The sequence below is a fragment of the Limanda limanda genome, chromosome 19 (genome assembly GCF_963576545.1).
Source record: "Limanda limanda chromosome 19, fLimLim1.1, whole genome shotgun sequence".
Classification (NCBI taxonomy): Eukaryota; Metazoa; Chordata; class Actinopteri; order Pleuronectiformes; family Pleuronectidae; genus Limanda; species Limanda limanda.
The window spans coordinates 10,750,510-10,769,053 of record NC_083654.1 but is presented as its reverse complement, the minus strand read 5'-3'; the positions used below and the strand labels follow the sequence as shown (position 1 = coordinate 10,769,053).

At 44.5% G+C, this 18,544-nt stretch overlaps 1 protein-coding gene across 2 annotated transcripts; it reads right to left on the bottom strand.

The window, feature by feature from the left end:
- Positions 1-5: 5 nt before the first annotated feature.
- On the bottom strand, positions 6-18,486 carry LOC133025718 (serine/threonine-protein phosphatase 6 regulatory ankyrin repeat subunit A). 2 transcript variants are annotated; one of them, XM_061092454.1, is made up of 29 exons: positions 18,423-18,486; positions 10,278-10,361; positions 9,401-9,479; positions 7,951-8,021; positions 7,139-7,339; positions 6,974-7,061; positions 6,742-6,884; positions 6,465-6,572; positions 6,275-6,379; positions 5,709-5,787; positions 5,445-5,559; positions 5,155-5,237; positions 5,010-5,073; positions 4,760-4,876; positions 4,508-4,648; positions 4,280-4,391; positions 4,145-4,171; positions 3,764-3,838; positions 3,435-3,636; positions 3,199-3,286; positions 2,952-3,069; positions 2,618-2,837; positions 2,424-2,511; positions 2,258-2,341; positions 1,964-2,112; positions 1,786-1,868; positions 1,528-1,610; positions 1,295-1,386; positions 6-1,202 (listed from the first exon to the last, which is right to left on the bottom strand). In XM_061092454.1, exons 1-29 carry the CDS (start codon positions 18,447-18,449, stop codon positions 913-915), a joined length of 3,216 nt encoding a protein of 1,071 aa, XP_060948437.1. In that variant the 5' UTR covers positions 18,450-18,486; the 3' UTR covers positions 6-912. The 2 variants fall into 2 exon arrangements, with proteins under 2 accessions (XP_060948437.1, XP_060948438.1); XM_061092455.1 differs by having other exon boundaries at positions 4,760-4,828.
- Between the last annotated feature and the right edge of the window lie 58 nt (positions 18,487-18,544).

Here is an 18,544-nt window from a genome sequence, read left to right as displayed (position 1 = left end):
TTACTTCATCTTTATAAACATTGCACCAGATAGTGTTCATCCTCTGCCTGAAAGTTTCTTGGCAGTTTTTATTCATTTCTGTCTCAAACACACACACACACACTCACACACAATCTCTTATACACACATTATGCACAGTGTCAGCCACTTTCTCCTGTCTCCAGTACAGTACACAGACATTAAGTAGTTTACAGCATAGCAGGTTAAAAGTTCCTTGGGTCGCTCATTTGCACCATCAATCCTGAACCAATCATACAGTGAACGGGTCTTACATCCACCTGCTGTCAGAATCACCTCCTTGAGGATTATATTCATATTTTTTATAGGATTCAATGGCGACTTCCTTTCCCCGGAATCAAGAAGTGGTTCGACATCAGTGACGCAGCAATGTGCGGTAGGAAGAGTCTTCGGCTGCTGCCGCAACAGCTCGGAGAAGAATTAAAACTCAAATGCAAGAGAGAAAACAGTTCATCGATCTCCTGGTCCCATAAGATTGTCCGTTTGTTTTGTTTTTCTTTAGACAATCGTGCCAGAAACATGGGTCCTCGCTCCTCTGCTGATTGTACGAGGAAAAACTGTGAAAAGGCTTAAAACTATTCGAGGAAGTATCAGCATTTAAAAAGGAAAATGACATTGCTTTAAATTTTAAAAAGACACTGGCCTTGTTACTGACCATGCATTGATCCTGTCTGAGAGAAATGCATTGTGGTTTTACCTTGTTCTATATTTTAGTACATTATTTCCACCTTGAAAACAAACCTCTGATACACAGAAATTATTATTATTATTGAAGAGGTTTACCTAAAAATACAATCTGCCTTTATCTACCTCTCTGTCCCTTGTCAGTGAACTATTAAGGCTCCTGAGTGGCTGCTTGGCCTGTCAGAACTCTGGGGCTCTGTCCAACAGTCCTCAGTATGTCTCTGAGTCTGAGTCATTCATTTCTTCGTCTGCAGATACAGTGGACAGCGGGCGCTCTGGCCTGCAGCAGGAGGCGTGGTCGGGCCTCAGAGGGGGCAGGGCATCGAAGGCCACGCCTTTGGAGATATGGTTGGAGGTGGGGTGGTGGTTGACGACCGTTTGAGAAAGAGCAGGTAAATCTGCCTTGGTGACAACGGGGGTGGGCATCATGGAGTTGAGGATGAGGGCCAGGCAGTCGGCCACATCACGGTTGGGAGCGCAGGCCAAAGCTGGAGTGTAACCTACGAATGAGAGGAGGAAGGAAGTTTGAGTTTCACTCCAGAACGACGTTTGAACTGTGAATGTGGGATGAGACAGTGACATGAAAGCTGACCGTTCTCGTCCACCGCCAACACACTGGCTCCTTTTCCCAGCAGCTCCTGGACCACCACCGTCAAACCCTTCTTGGCTGCTACATGCAGCGGCCTGCAGGGGCACAGACATATTGTGTGAACTATACGTGACTGGTCATTGTCCACTTATGATTAGATTTTAATCTGAATTTGAAATCCAGGTATGACCAGGTTTTTAGTGAGTTAACCTGCTGCATTCTGGGAGCATACATACGTCTGGAGAGCAGCATTGGTGCAGTTGATGAGGTTCCTGTCCCTGATTTTCTCCATAATCAACAAGGCACTCGTCTCATGACCCTGAGAGGAACAGACAGTTATGAGGAAAGAAAAGTATTATCATGACTTGCAATAAATGAAAGTACAACTGTCAAATTATAACCAGTTATTCTGATTGCATTTGATGACATGTTAATATCCATAATTACACCAATTGGATAAAAAAACATTTTCTGTCTCCATGGATGGTTGTTACCTTGCTGCAGGCCAGGTGTAATGCTGTGTTTCGGTTTGTATCCTGTAGAGCCATGTCTGCTTTAGCGCAGCTCACCAACATCTCTGTAGCACATGGATGGAGATGGTTTCACGTCAGAGATTTTGAAATCGAAAGGCAAACAAAATGTCTGTGTGTTAGTGAGTAGCTGTGTACTGACCCACAGCATTGGTCTGTCCATTCAGAGCTGCCATCATAAGCGGTGTGGTGCACGTGTTTGTGTCCACTACGTTGGCCTGAGCACCGTGGCTCAGAAGAAGAGAAACACACTCCACGTGGTCGGAAAAAGCTGCAGCGTGAAGAGGGGTCCTGCATCAACACACACACACACACACACACAGGTCACACACAGGTCACACACAGGTCACACACAGGTCACACACAGGTCCCATTAAAGAAACAGAGCTTGTGTTCACCCTGTTTATAGAAACATGACGTCATTCACATCTCTCACCTGCCCTTAGCGTCAGTGGTGTTGACGATAGCTGCGCCCAGGCAGTCGATTAACATCTCAGCCACTCCGTCATTGTCGCTCATCCTGGAACACACAACAAACACAGTACACACTCTCACACCAGTGTCCCCTACATTTAAATAAAAGGGTGCAGATGTTCTCTTACACGGCACAGTGTAGTGGACTGAATGAGTTGCTCTTAATCTTCCTGAACACCTCCTGGTCCAACAACACCTCCACACACGCATCATATCCTGGTGAGACACAGAGAAGTCAGAGGTTGTGGAGGTGAAACAGATGTAAAGACTGTGGCCTCTTACAGAACACAGATGTTAACGGGTTTCTCAAGTATTCTAGTACCGTTATAACAGGCCCAGTGCAGTGGTGTGTAGCCCCGGTTGTCAGTGAGGTGTGTGTCAGTGTGTGGGGGGGTGGTGGCCTGCAGCAGGGCACCCAGGGCACCGACACGGCCGCACGCAGATGCCAGGTGAAGAGGTGAACGGCCCCGGACGTCCTTCACACAAACACTGGCCCCCCGCTGGAGGAGAGCCTCCACACACTCCTCCTGACCCGTCACTGCCTGTGTGACGATTCAAAATCGGTAAAACATAAGGAATTAAAAATAAGTTTATATTATAATAAAAACATCACCATAAAATGATGTAACATAAGTGTGTTTGTGTGACTGTCTCACCCCTCTGTGTAGTGCCGTCCTCCCCCAGCGGTCCTGATTCGCCACACTGGCCCCTTGACTAAGCAGAGAGAACACACACTCTGTGTGTCCATTCAGCACAGCCAACATCAGAGGAGTTCTGTAAATATGACAATTAACAGTTGTTTATTATTATTAGTTAGGCTAATTGGCAAAATAATGGCATAATTAAAGCATTGAAAGCCACAGGTCAAAGCCATTTTGTCTATGTACACACATACACACTCACTGTCCGTTGGTGTCTCGTAAGTCCACATTAATGCGTTGGTCATTGTTGCTCATGAGCAGGCGCAGGCACTCGGGGTGGCCATTCATAGCTACAGCAGACACACAAACATTCTGGGGTGAATCTTATTGCTCTTCATCAACATGTTTTACATTTTTCATTCATGTAATGTGGATGTGCTGCAACCAAACTGATTTATTTCAACCGATGTGTGTGTGTATCTTTGTTTGTTTGGTTACCTGCAGCATGTATGGCTGTCTTTTTGTGTGTGTAGTCATGGGTCATGGGCGAGGCTCCGTGATGCAGCAGCAGTGAGACACACTCCTGATGACCGCTGGAGCAGGCCAGGCTGAGGGGGGTGCGTCCCTCTGGGCTGCGAACATCCACGTCCAGCAGGGAGGACAGGAGGACCTCTAGGGCTCCACAGTGTCCATGGTAAGCCTGGATGAATTAAAGACAAGAACAGCAACACACACACACACACTTTGTTTAAAATAGTTAATCAGATATTTAACCAGGCAGAGTGAAATCCTGGGAGAGAGAGAGAGAGAGAGAGAGACAAACTGACCGCCAGATGCAGTGGACTGACCGGGGCCTGGCTCTCCAAGTCACTGAGAATCTCGGTTCCTGACGTCTCCATTAACTGAAAGAGATGAGAGATGCTCATCAACACATATTATCATTTAAGGTGCAGCTTTGTACACAACTTAAACCATGGTCACTCAACTCCATGTGCTATAAATATACTGAGAGACGAAATGATGACGTGTGGCACGAGAAGTTATAAAAAAAGGAAGATGCATACAACCTTGAGCCGTCAAACACTTAAACCAATAACAAGACAGAGGAGGTTTATGAGTTGCTCCACTTGTCCAACAGAGGGTGCTACTCAAAGAATCATTGTAAGGGCTCATTGTGTAACGGTGGATGATTCAAATGTTTTTCTTACCACATCAAGAGGCGTCTCACTTGCCATCTGAAAGACACAGACAGGGACTGTTTAGGGTAATTGGACAAATGTGCTTCTCAGGGGTTTTCTCTTCACTTCCAGTAGAGTTTTGCTCAGAATGTCAGCTGTACGCACCAGTTCCAGACAGAGTGTGCGACCGTACGCTGAGGCATAATGCACAGCGCTGAAACCCTGTGTGTCTCTCACTGCTGGATCGGCATCATTCCTCAACAGGTACTCCACACACCTGACCAAGACAAAAGAGAAGACAATCTTTATTTTTTGGAGACAAAAAGCCTTCATCTGACACTGAGGACTCTCTGATGCTGAACTATGAATCAGTGAAACAACGAGAAGACCTACTTTCCATCAGTGTCAGCAGCAGCAGCGTAGTGCAGGGGGCAACAGCCTCTCTGGTCCAGCTCATTGATGCCTGCCCCAGAGCCCACCAAGGCGAACACACACTGGTAGTTGCAGTTGGCGGATGCATAGTGTAATGGAGTCCTAGGATGGTAAGGGAAACACCAGTAAGGACTTCATATTCTCTCTCAACTCGCCTTAGTTTTCTCAAAAGTTCACCACAACTTCTGATGTCTGAATTAATGCTCGTCTCACCTTCCAAAGTTGTCTTTCCGGTTAAAGTCAGCTCCGATGTTTAACAGCAGGTTCACACACTCCAGGTTCCTGGATGAAGAAACATCTTTAGCAGGGATGTTTCCTTCACATATCAATCTATCATAATCAAGTGCACAAACACAATGAGAGTATGAGCTTTCTGTTTGCCACGGCTGGTAAATAAGGAACAAAAAACACGTAAAAAAGATGGTAAACAATAGTATGGCAGTGAGGATGTATGATGCCTCACCCTCCAGCCGCAGCAGCATGAAGACAGGTCCTTCCAAAGTCATCAGGGGTGTCTATGTCAAACCCTGCACAAATATGCAATCTGTATTAGTTTTGGTGTCAACGAGGTGATTGCAGTGACAGGGGCGGTGTCAGCATCAATGCACCTGAGGACAGCAACTTCCTGCAGCAATCTGAGAAGCCACTAAGAGCTGCCAGGTGTAGAGGGAACATCCCATGAATGCCTCTACTGAAAAGGTAGAAGGCACAGAAGACAAGTCATTACAAGACATGGAGGATAAGTTGTGGGGGTGAAGGGGGGGGGGGGTTTAGTGACCGCAAGAAACACAGAGAGGTTGAAAGAATGTCTAACCGTCTCTCTTTGTGCTTATTACAGGAGCATGGATTAAATTCAGTTGGGCGGATGGACAGATGGTCAATCGTCAATGTCACTAACTTGGCTGTGCTGGCTCCGTGCTTGACGAGAGCGGTGATGATGAGCTCATGGCCGTAGCGGGCAGCAATGTGAAGGGCAGTGTTCCTGCTTTTGTCCTCGCAATCAATCTCAGCTCCTGCATACACGTCAATAAAAAGGTATGCGTGTGTATCTCCGTTAAAACGTAAATCAGCAACGAAGGTGAATAAAAAGATGCACTACATGTGTAGACACGCAAACCAATTTGAATTCGGGCAGGAAAAAAGACACTGTAACGGCTCTCACCATTTTGAATGAGGGCCTGGGAACAGGAGAACCTTCCATGTGTAGCTGCCATGTGGAGAGGAGTCTTTCCATCCTTACTCTGGACAGATTGAGGGATAAAGAAGATGTTTATGATTTGCTGAATAAAGCCTAGGTATCAGTGTTGCAGTAGAGCGTCAGTGTGGGCAGATGACTCAACACTAAAAAAAGCTTTGAACGAACAGAAACAGTTTCAGATCCCTCGTCAACCGCACAAAAACATTTTCCCTGAGCAGCTTGCAGCCTTGGGGAGCCAGGAACCCCCCCCCCCCCCCCCCCCCTCCATCTTCCATATGGCCTTGCATCTTGAGGCTGTGGGGACCTGATATCAGTTTCCATCACTGCTACCAAACTGTTAACAACACTATCATTTCCACTTGCTGCTAGATGCTCAGACACCAGTGAGAGCTGAGGCCACTGTCTCTTTAACATTATGCCAAAATGTGTTCTTTTCTCCAGCTGTATCCATGTAAGGAAAATGCTAAGTTTCACAGCTAAATTAGTGTGTTTCAGTGTTTGTGCAAATGCATTTCTGCACATAGACCCACCCGCATGTTGATGTGAGCTCCGTGGGCTAACAGCATCTCCTGGCACAGCGCCCCCTGACGTGAGGAGGAGGCAAAGTGGAGAGCAGAGAAGCCCCTCTCGTTCACCTGGAGGACAATACAAAACAACACAATTTAACACAAACACGGTGACGACAGACGTCCTCTCTCGTACAGTGAGACATGCACACACCTGGTTGACATTGGCCCCTGTCTCGATGAGCTCGCTGACCACCACATCCTGTCCATTGTAACAGGCCAAATGGAGTGGCGTGTTGCCGTAGGCATTCACCTCATTTACCTGCACAGAAAGAAAATTTGTGTTCAGGTTTTTCAGTGACTGGATTCTTTCAATTGATTGACTTAATTATGTCACTACTAAAATAATAACATTAAAATATCTTAACAATTAAAACTTGAATGGGTCAGGGCAGATATTTTACATAGATTGCTAGTGCATGTCTACTGACATGGACTCCCAGGCCCAGCAGGTAGTGCACTGTGCTGCTCATGCCACTGGAGGCAGCGGCGTGCAGAGGCGTGTAGGCCTTCTTGTCCTTACAGTCAACCTCAGCGCCACTGGCCACCAATAACTTCACCACCTCCAGGTGACCTGAAACATGGGAAGAGAGAATAAGATGAGTCAAGTTGAGACAATGCAGTGCATTCCACCCTATATACACAGCATTAGTGCAGTCTTACCCATGTAAGCTGCCCAGTGGATGGCTCTCCTGTCCTTCTTGTCAAAAGCATTAATGTTGGCTCCTCTCGACAGCAGAAGCTTCACCATCTTAAACACAGAAGCAAATCAAATAGGCGCCGATGTACGTTTTACTGCGCGTGTGTGTATAAGGAAAAGTAACAAACCTCTACATGTCCACTGAAGGCAGCGTGATGCAGGGCAGTACGTCCCGCCCGGTCTGACACGTTCACATTGCTTAGCAGAGGGACCAAAGCCTCGGCACAGCGCACTGCCTTGTTGCTAGCTGCTACGTGGAGTGGCGTCTGCCAGTTCTTGTCCCGAGCGTTGACGTCCGCACTGTGCTTCAGCAACACTGTCACTGCATCCTGGATGATGAGGAAGAAAGGGTCAGACAGAGTGTGCAGACAGAGGGTTTCTTCTCTAATACGCCTCACTGTTCTAGCAAGGTGCAGGCCAGTGTGTGCACGTGGGTGTGTGTGTGGGAGGTTATAAAAGTCCAAGCTATTCTTAGGGGTTTTCATGACGACAATAGCACTGAGAACAAAAGGAATTAAGGGGCTGTGTTAGTATAGGCACACTGCCTATGACCAGAATAGGTAAAGACACAGTGGTTTAGTCTGATTGTATAAATCTGTGAAATCTATTACAGTCACAATCATTTTCTCATGGCGTGTGTGCAAGCAGTGCGAACATTAGATGTAGTAAATTAAGACCAATTCAAGCGCGAGATGAAGGCATTTGTCTAAGGTGTGGAAAGCTGAAAAAATAATCGTCTGACTCTCAGAAAAACTGATTTACAGGATTGAAGAGTGAACAGAATACATTAGTCTGTGTGTGTGTGTGTGTGTATATGTATGTGTGTGTGTGTGTGTGTGTGTGTGTGTGTGTGTGTGTGTGTGTGTGTGTGTGTGTGTGTGTGTGTGTGTGTGTGTGTGTGTGTGTGTGTGTGTGTGTGTGTGTGTGTTTAATGTGTTACCTCGCTACAAGAGGCGACAGCTCTGTGAAGAGGAGTCAACCACTTGTTATCTTTGGCGTTGACTCTGGCTCCTTGGATGAGGAGAAAGAAAGTGTGTGTGGGTGCATGAGAGAGAGAAAGTGATAGAGAAACAAAGAGGGAGAGAGAGAGACAGGGGGGATATCAAAGAAAATGTCAATAGTGGCAAAACCAGCAATGTTGAAGAACTGTCATTGATTCCTAAGTGAGAGTGTGAAGAAACAAAACGAAAAGCTAAGTTTAAAAAGCTTATGGCAACATGACCAATGGGACGAGGTCTTCATGAGCCAATAGTGCCCGGAAGATATAAAACTCCCATGATCCTCTTTGGCACAGCATAACGGGTTAAAATAGCCCTGAAGCTGCACCTGTTGCTAGCTCTTCAAATTATTGAGAAACACTGACCATTCACACACACACACACACACACTAACTCTAGTCATGACAAACTTGACCCCACCTCCTGACGTGCTCAGCTGACTTCACAGAAAGCCAAGCCGGCACAGATCCGATCGAATGATTGATTAATATGAAGAAATGTCACCAAGTGTGAAACAGAGAGCAGCCAGCAGACGCAAGGCCATGGAGACAACCGAGGGAACGACATGTGAGGACGAAGGAGATGAGGAACAGACAGGGGTTTTATGAGAATTTAAGTAAAGCATGGAAGAAAAGAGGATAATGTAAACTGATAGGTAACCAAGTAAAAGGAAGGCTCGGTCACACATACAAGAATGTTTCAGTGACTTTGAGCCTGAGGCTGAAAAAAATGTTATAATTAAAAGAATCAAGTGAGGAGCCAACCAATTCATCAGTTAGCCCACAATTTCAGCCAATAAGAGCCCTTCCCAGACATAACGATCTGAGCTCATGTTTCACCACATAAATTTGAACAGAAAAGACTTTACGGAGAAAAGATGTGTTTCATCATTTAATGTATAAAAAACTACTTACAGTATAGTATATTGTATACTATATTATAATACTATATTTAAATTTGATATATTTGGGAATTCTTTTTATTTATACTTTTTTATAAAAAGTCTCTTTTGCATTTCATTGTTATATGGGTCTGATAACAACAACCTAAGAATCCTTGCCAAAAGTTTTTTTTAATATATATATATATCAGCCAACTTAACCGAAATGTTTAACTCCCCAATATCACTACAGGAATCGCCTATAATAAATTTATTGCAAACACTAAATTGCAGTGAATGTTAAATCACACTGAAGAATTGACAAAACGTTTCATAGAGAGGTAATATGGAAACACAGATGAAATATACAGCCATAATAGTGTTTTCAAAAATGGTTGTTGAAAGCCTATGTAGATGGGTGAGTGTACTTTTCAGGAGAATTGTTACTCAAGGTAGATAGATATAAGAAGGAAGTGAAATTAGTAACTAGCAGAGCTGATCTGTGTGTTCACCTGACAGGATGAGCAGCTCAATGATCTCAGCGTCTCCCAGGTAGGATGCAGCGTGCAGAGGCGTCCGCTTCTCATTGTCCTGACAGGAGATCCCAAAACCAAAGAAAACATTAATAAAAATGCAACATTTCACTTTTTCATACAAACATGGTCTTTGAAACAGACGCTCAAGCACATAATTAATGGATGAGAGCATTACATCACATGCCCCTGACAAAATCCATAGCCTTCACACTATTGCAGAACACAAGAAACATGAGACCCGGGCCACATGGGGGAAAATGTTCATCATCTGGTCGCTTGTATTCTTCAATTCTCTTCATCACTTCCACTGCACCCCCACATCTGTCTCCTCCAGTGGAGTAGCAAGCAATCAGCAGAGTGGGGCTATAAACAAATGTCACGTGATCGCCGCAGGTCTGGGCCAGCGATGCTGACCCCAGCAATACGGAACCACAGAAAGAAAAACAAAGGATAGAAAACGATACGACGTAAACTGAGGAAAGGTGTACAGAGAAACAAGGGGCAGAGAAGTGGGATGGGAGAACCGTAGGAGAGGTAGATCAGGTAAAGGTTATGTCCTTAAATGCATTTGAGAGGGTAGATTGTTATGAGCAGTGCGTGTGTCCTGCCCTGGTTGACAGCTATATCAAATGGGAAAGGTAAGAAGCTGCCAGAAGGCACTCTTACTCAATCGATCAGTAGCTTCCCAGATCAATTGTAGCCTGCTGGCTGATTGCTGCTCTCCTTCTTATGTTTATACGTCATGGTGTGTGAGTGTATGTGTATGAAACGTGAATGCACAGGTTTGCTATCAATGCAGAAACATATATATTCAGAGAAAATCTGGGTGAACAGCAAGAAGAGTGCCACTTACCTGAATGTTGACATCCTCTTTCTTGAATATGAGGGAGCGAACTTCATCTGGGTCCACGTTGAAGATAGCTCTCAGCAACGACGGCTACAGAGATGGGGGGAAAAGAAAGAAACGCTGATGCACACTTCTACATCATTCGATTTGCAAGGCAGCAATTGTCCATGTTGACAACTGTGTTATCAGTAAGAGTTACGAGGTTTAAAAATGGGAGAGTCTCACATATAGACACTATAATCCCAAGCTGGGAGGGAGCCACAGGTCAAATGGCTGTATATCCCAGATTTTGTTTATGACAGTAGCAGCAGCACCATACAGCTCATAAACACACATATAAGTAAAGGTTTGAATTTTTCTGTGAGGGGCTGGAGCTGTGCTCTTTCGGAGGTCACTCGATAAGAATGTAAACAGCGATGTAGAAGACAGGTGCAATGTGGGAAAGAATTACAGATCATTTATAAAGAAAAGCATTTCCTCTTTTTACAACTATTTATTACGTTGAACCAGTTCCACAAGTTGTGCATGTTCTTGGGAAGAGACGTCAAATTTCCCCAGAAAGAAGCTGCAGATAAATGAGACATAAAAACAAAACACCCAGGGCACAACTCTTACACCAGCTCTCCCCTCAGGTTTATTTACGTACATCTGTGTGTGTTTATAGTTGGCATGAACATGAGCACATGGTGCCGCCTGATACTGGGTGGGATTTATAAAAAGCGTTGCTCAGTAGACATAATAAACCTTCCAGAAGAATTGGTGGGCAACAGAAGGGCAGGAGCCCATTCAAATTAAAGGCTATGGGAAGGAGGTTTATATTAAGCTGGCAATTAATTCTGGATTCTGTGTTCTCTCATGATGTTTTTATGCTTGAAGATACAATTTTTTTTTAAAGTAAAGTAAATCTTATGATCTACAACAGGAAAACACAATATACTTCTTCTTCAGCTTAAGGTTATATCGGATAAAAATGGAAGGAGCCAACAACAGTTTTCAAGCTAAAAAGTCACACACCCATTGTGTGTGTTGTGATACAAGCTTGTCTTTTGTTCATTTTGGAATGCTAAGTGAATTCCAGCAGAAAGCAAGGTCTACATCCAGCTAGTCAGACCAATGTAAACACTGACAATTTGTTTCATTTCTGTGCTGTCTTAAGTAGCAAAAAACATTGTAACACACCTACAAAATATGTGTTTTTGTTCAAGATAATGGTGCAACATGTAGCCGCAGTAAATGTTGTGTGTGTATACATATAGTCTTCTGATTACTTGCTAGTTACTGTGAATAACACTATATACAGTATATCAATTTGTCTCTTACTGACAATGGTCTGTATTTATGAGCTGTATTGATATAGTGATTTTCTAGTCTTGGTGACCACTCAAAGTGCTTCATCTATCCAGTACTTTCTCTATAGGAAGGGGCAATTTTTGGTTCCGGATCTTGCCCAAGGAAGCTTCAACATGCAGAATGAGGAGGACTGGGTTTGCACCGCCTCCTATAAAAGACTATTTCCTGATAATTATTGCTAACTGCTTCCTTGTTTGTGTGAATATGATTAATTTTAATGATCATAACTAGGGGAGGGTATTCCTTTTTTGACAGTTTACTGGAAGCAGTGCTTTTCTTTATGCTTGACAAGCTCTGACAAGTTAAACAAATATAAAAACACTGGCATGATGATGCAGATCTAGGGTAAGTCCTACTTGTCATAGCTTATTTTTTCGTACACCAAGTAATTCCAGTGACATTCTGAGTCTGTGTCATTGATAAAACATTTTCATGCATGTACCCTTTTCCACAGCAAACACTGCCAAAGCTAGGAGAGATTAAAGTAAGTTAAGTAAGTATTTAAGTTATGCCATTCACTCTGATGTGAACCTGCTTGTTATTCCCGTGCTTTCTCTGCTGTCGCCATCCGTCTCTCAACTATAAATAAGTGGGGCTGTGGCATGTCAGCATCTGTCTCGTGCCAATTAAACTGATAAACGCAAAAAACTATGTCAAAGATCAGAGGAGGCAGACACGGACTAAGACCCTGTCATTAGAACTCACACATCTTCTCAGTGTCCTCTTCAAACAGCAGCCTTCACAGAATGAAAGGAGTTATTACCATGTTACCAGGAGTCTTCCCCTTCACACAGCCAACACCGCAGACAACAAAGGCCTTTGCTGATAATCTATACAAACCAGCAATCATCTCATATGGCAGAGCTATATTGGTGATCATAGTGGTGCTATATTTAGCACTGACGAAATGTGTCGGCAGTGCATTGGATTCTAGTGCAATGGGACGTTTAACACAGGTATAAACTAGAGGACAGGCTAGAGCAGTGCAGTGGCACTGGATATTGTCACTTGCACACAAACGTTTACATGACAAACCGTCCGTTGAAACAAAGATTCAACCAACTCTTATTAAATGAATAGAGCACAAGGCACCGGAGACCGTCTCACCTTGTCCTCCTGTGCAGCAGCCCTTCGAGAGGCATGATGGGATCTGTGCTCTGGAGGTGATTTGGGCCGAGGAGGTGGAGGTGAAGAAGAGGGCTCATCCTCCTCCACCTCCTCCAGCACCACAATACACACACGGCTAGCCCGCTCAGACCGCATCAGGAACAAACACTCGCACACACCAACACAATCATACACTCTCACACATTGTTCCCTATTACATTCGTCCACAATTCAGGATCACGAGGGTCAGCAAGAAATCCCATTAACAGTGCGATTGCCTCGAAAACAAGCGCTGTACATCTTCATGTAAAATCCAATGTGAAATCCAGTTTGGTCCTCTATCGGTCAGTGTGGCTTTGCTGCATGTCTCCTCTCCTCCTCTCTCTAACCCACGCTCACACTCTCTGTCAGCAGCAGCAGCTGCAGAGACGACAGGGAATTCCTCTGCGTAATGGTGGCAGCAAGCGGCATGCGGCAGTATGAGCAGACAGGAAGCTACATATCCTCACTGCTCTGCTGCAGCCAGGAATACACACACACACACACACACACACATACACAGAGCCTGTGATGAGCGGGGACAGGGGCTGTAGCGCCCAACCTATGTGTGAGTATGCATTGCTCGTTTCAGGCAGAGTGCTGAAGCCAGCCCTTTCAAAAGGAGAGGTAGAGGAGGGGGAGGGGAGAGCGGTACGGAGAGGGAGAGGGAGAGAGGGAGATAAATAGATGGGGGCTATAATTTTATGCAGGTACATAGAACGTTACCACACAAAAAAAAACAGAGAGGGGGCATTCCGCAGGATCGGACATCAACTGATTGGAGAAAGCTGACTGAGAAATGTGATCACTCTAAAATGGAATATTTAAAGAAACAGAAATAAAAGGGGAGAGATAAAATGCAGTGGGGGAAAAACAAAAATGAGAGAAACCAGGACAGTTAGCTCCCTTTCTGGATTGTGTCAAACAGTGCGTCAGCTGAGTTTATGTGTGATCACGAATCTAATTCTAACTGAACTGGAATTGTAGTTGAACATTAGAGAAAAAGGTGCCTTTCTATTGATTCTTTATGGAATCCGCTGCTATCTACATTAACCAATGCTATGATGTATTTACAGAGATATTCACTGTCTGAATGTCTGCATCCTCTACACAAAGCTCTGCTCACTGGAACAGTGCATTCAATTAATGATGTGACAACTTTTAGTCGTACAAGGTCTCTCTATACAAGGTTATTTTTTAAAACAGCCGAATTGAGAAGATCTAAAAAAAACTGTAACCCACAGCATGGCAGAAACAAAACCATGTGCACTACAATGTTGTGTTGTTTTTAGAGTTTGCTAAATAAGATTTAAGTGGTCTGCATCTTTGTAAAGCTGGCGCTAAAATAGAAGTGCCCTTTCCTTCCAAATGCGAGAGAACAATAGAATATGGATAACAGATCAGGATGCATGTGTGGGTTCTAGTATCCCTTTAAGTGTATCTGTGGCATAGTTTCAAAAGTCCCCATCTCCTCATTATGAAACTGGAACAAACTGGCTTTGCCAGAGAATGCGAGGGTAGCTAACAACACCAGTTTGTGCGTGCATGACTCTGCGTGTGTGTGTGTGCGTGTGTGTGGGTGTGTGACTCAGTCTCCTTCATATTCAACCCAGATCCGAAAAAAGAGAAATCTTGCCAACCCGCACAAGCCCATTAACTCAGAGGGAGGGACGGAGTCGGAGTGAGGGAGGACGAATGAGAGAGAAATTTGGATGGAGTCTTTCAGCAGACCTAAGTTTTGAGTCTAATCGACTTACCATTTATTAACTTAACTTGAAACACAGCTAAAATCGTTCTGCTCCTGCAGCAATTGAGACACAACTAGAGATTTGAATCAAAGGCACAAATACTAAATTATGTTTGGGATGCAAAGTACATAAACAAACAACCAGAGTTCTGTCTATCCCACTTGCTAGCACCGGGGGTATTCTGAACCGCGCAGCTGAAAGATATTTACAGTGGAGATTTGAACTGACAACATAAACTGAACATTTGTATCTATAATGAGTTGGATGTGTTTTCGTGAGACAGGCAGAGATCAAATGCCTGCTTCATTAATCAAGAGCTAGGCCTCCCACAGCAACGGGACCCTAGCAAAAACACAAAAGATGAACCCAATCTGACCACAACACAAGAATGCTGGCACACTATTATCCCAAATACCAACAAACAGTAGCACAGCGCCGCCTACGAGCCCTAATTCATCGGAGAGAGCCTTAACGTGCATCTGTGAGTCTAAGTACGCAGGCTACAAAACTGACCTCTGCTTTGACCCTGCGGCAGGATGCACCGTGTGTAATGTAATCCCAGTCCAGACACACAAAGGCCAGCACGTGCAGGTATGTGCGTGTGCCAGGGACCGCAGCAATGAAGAAACTGACATCCAGAGAATTCAAAGCTTTTAAAGACCAAGAGCTGGTGATTGGTCGTAAAGTTTTACTCTCATCACTTAGAATGTTTGGGTATGCACAGTCTGACCAAAACAACACATTATCCATTAAATGTGCTAAGTATTTGGCCAACTGAGGATGATGAGTAATTAATATCACGTAGATCTGAAATGGTAAGTACACAAAATGTCAGACAGTCACAATGTGAATTCTCCTTCAGTTTAACCATTTTAGGGGGGCTGAAGCCCCCCTAAAATGTTCTTCAGCCCCCCCAAATAATTTTTGGGATTTAAAAAAAAAAAAAAAATTAAATTTTTTTTTTTTTAATTAAAATATTGCTTTACACATGGACAAGTTATTTATAACTCTAACATGCTACATATGTGAGTGCGTTTCTGCTTTGTATGTTTTCTCCAACTTAAAATTACAATCCAACAGCCTCTCATCATACTTAACAATAAAAGACAGGGCACTAGGACCTTGGGGAGTCTGCATTGCTGCTGCGCTGGCTTTCTCACTCTGCCAAGTAACGTCTCTCATCAAGACAGCAGGATTACAGCCAAGGAGTTTAGCTCATAGTAAATGATGCACAGAGTGAAATTGTAAGTACAGGTGGTTACAGAATGTGGCTATCTGTAGTTGTTAACGATTGTTACCTGCTTAAATTTAGGTTTACTTGAGGCAAATGAAAGGGAATATTGTAATGAGCTATGTTAACACTAAGCTAGCTAGCTAGCTATTTTGTTAGAAAATGTCTCCAGTGAGCAAGAGTGTGAACGAGCAAATTTGAAATGTAAGAAATAATAACTATCGACAGCTTTCTATTCTTTGCATTAATATCTATCTCTAGTATTTTAAAACAATAATATCAGTGCCTATAGAATGTTTTTGTTTATAATCAGTTAATGCTAGTGAAAACTAAATGTCATAGTGTCCCTCATAACGCTATTGTACCGGTTTATCATCCAATTCATTGACCAGATGGATATTAGAAGATTCTTAAACAGAGGTGACAGATAACTTCTGTTATCTTATACTGAATGAATGCAAGCAAAGATACAGAGAAAAATCACATTGGCGCGCGCGCAGCGCGCAAATATTCAGCATCCTTAGGGGCTAAGCCCCCCCTTTCTTTCAATCATAGAAACGCCCCTGCTGACGACCAAGAAGTGTTGGCTCTCCAGTCCCCCTCTCATGCAGGACCATAGCCTGGTAAGGACACTCTGGTACCCTTCTAAGCAACACAGCACCCTCTAGAGGACAAACAGAAGTCCTGGCCGACAATTACACACACTCCCATCTCCAATCTTGTACGGTTGAGTGTTTCTTTCCTTTTGCCCAATTATCTATCAGCGAGCACTACAGAGAACAATGAAGAGGAGGGGGGGAGGGGGGCATATTCACTTCCATTTCTACAACTAACAATTATTTTCATTCAATTATCACCTAATTATTATTGTAGTTAATTACTGATAAATCACTTAGTGTGTAAAATGTAATAAATAACTAGCCCTAACCCCAATTAAAGTTTGCAAACCAACTACCATGGCGTATTAATTGGATCCAGACCACATACTCCGGTTTTGTCTTTTTGGGATTCTTTGTCCTCTACGTTAACTCTGTTGAACCTAGTTGGGTGGGGTATTTCTCAGGGTATTATTACCTTCTTTCAGGTCTTACTGCCTTTCACAGGTCTTTCTTCCTACTGGTCTTTCTTCGGTGTGGCCTATGTGGTAGAACGGGGGTTCTCCAACACAAAGGTTGCCGGTTCAAATCCCACTCTTCCTCATCTGCATGCCGAAGTGTCCTTGGCAAGATACTGAACCCCTGAAAATGGCCCCTCATAAATGCTGAGTGTACTAAAAATTTAAGTGACTTTGGACAAAGCGTCAGCTAAATGACATGTAATGTAATCTAATTATACTCTCCAATTAAAGCTTATCAAACCAACTGGTGTGGAGTATTAGTTGGGTCCGGACCACATACAGTCAAGCTCGACTTCCTAAGACCCTTCTTCATTTGCGACATCTCTATTAAAGTAGTTGTGTGGGGTATGTCTAAGGGTCTTGTGGCCTTTCTTACCAAAACTCAAACTAGCCAACCCATAATGAATAGGGCAGGGAGGCGGGGTATGGAAGGTAGGTGAGACCCCTGAACCGCTCCTCACAGGTGGGACAACCTTGAGAGAAACAGAATCTCCCAAGCAGTGTTGACACCTCCCGTCTCGCTGTACAATTTAGAACAAACACAGTAGCGAAAACATCACTGGGATTATTTTGTGTTTAATTTCTGCCAATAGAAATCCCTTTCACCTGAATCTTACACACTGGATCTTTAAGCTACAGTTTTCACAGATGAGTGTAATGTTTACTTCAGTTGCCTGAGGACCTGCCTTTGGATCAGAGCAGTGTTCACAGGAGCTGCTCGGATTCTCAGGGTCTGGACAGCCAGCACCAGCTGCTGTTCTCTTCCCACAGCCTTTTCTTATCTCCTGCAACAGGTGACCGTGCACAGCTGTCTACCCCAGGCTGGGGAGGGAGGGTCCGGGACAGACAGCTGACACAGCAGACCCCCGGTGAAGACCCCCGCCGGTCTGCTGACGGCTAAACACGGAAAACATGCAATCCAGTTGGGATTCCCTAACTTTAAGTAAACGTCCTAAGCAAGGAGTGGCAACATACGTGTGTTACAAGAGCTCAAGTTCCCCAGCGACACACAGGCGATGGACCTGTTATCCCTGCTCGCTCCCATCCAGCTGTGCTCAGCAGTCCATCACCAGCAGGAACAGAAACTAACAACCACACACTCACACACACACACACACACGAGGGTAAAACAGCGACAACAACGAGCCACACACCGTGGCCGCTGGCCTGACACCAAATGGCCGCTTCAACCCACCAGTGTTACCGCAAGGCACCGGCGGACGGGACGGGGTTTTACGTGAAGTGGTTTTCTGTTTACCGAAGAGAGGGGGGAGCAGTTGGATACCGCTAGCTTGTTAGCTAACATGTCAAATATCAGATAGCAAACATTAGCTTAGCCACTGGAAACTTTGTTGTATCCCAACCAAGGAACCCACCAGAGCCCCCAAATAAACTTTGTTTTGACGTCAGCAAAGTTCAGCCCTCACTACGAACAACGAGCAACGCGACAGTGTGTTGACTGGTTTCGTGTAAACCAGCGACCTGGCGTCAGTGGTGTGACAGCTGAGAGGTGAACCTGCCGGTGGGTGTGAGCTGGTTAGAGAGAGAGACCAGTTTACCTGCTCTTGTATCTTCAACACGGCCATGTTCCCCGTGGGAAGACAGGAGGAGGCGGTGGATAACTCGCCCTGGAGTCGCTGGAACTAACTCACTAACTAACGGGGAGGGAGGGAGGCTGAGG

Bases quoted from the DNA above. Each gene is read 5' to 3' on its own strand.
- LOC133025718 (XM_061092454.1), bottom strand. From the start codon at position 18,449: ATGGCCGTGTTGAAGATACAAGAGCAG. The intron at 2,838-2,951 runs GTGAGACAGTCA...ATCGTCACACAG, and splicing joins GGACGGCACTACACAGAGGG to GCAGTGACGGGTCAGGAGGA. The intron at 2,512-2,617 runs GTACTAGAATAC...GTGTCTCACCAG, and splicing joins GCACTGGGCCTGTTATAACG to GATATGATGCGTGTGTGGAG.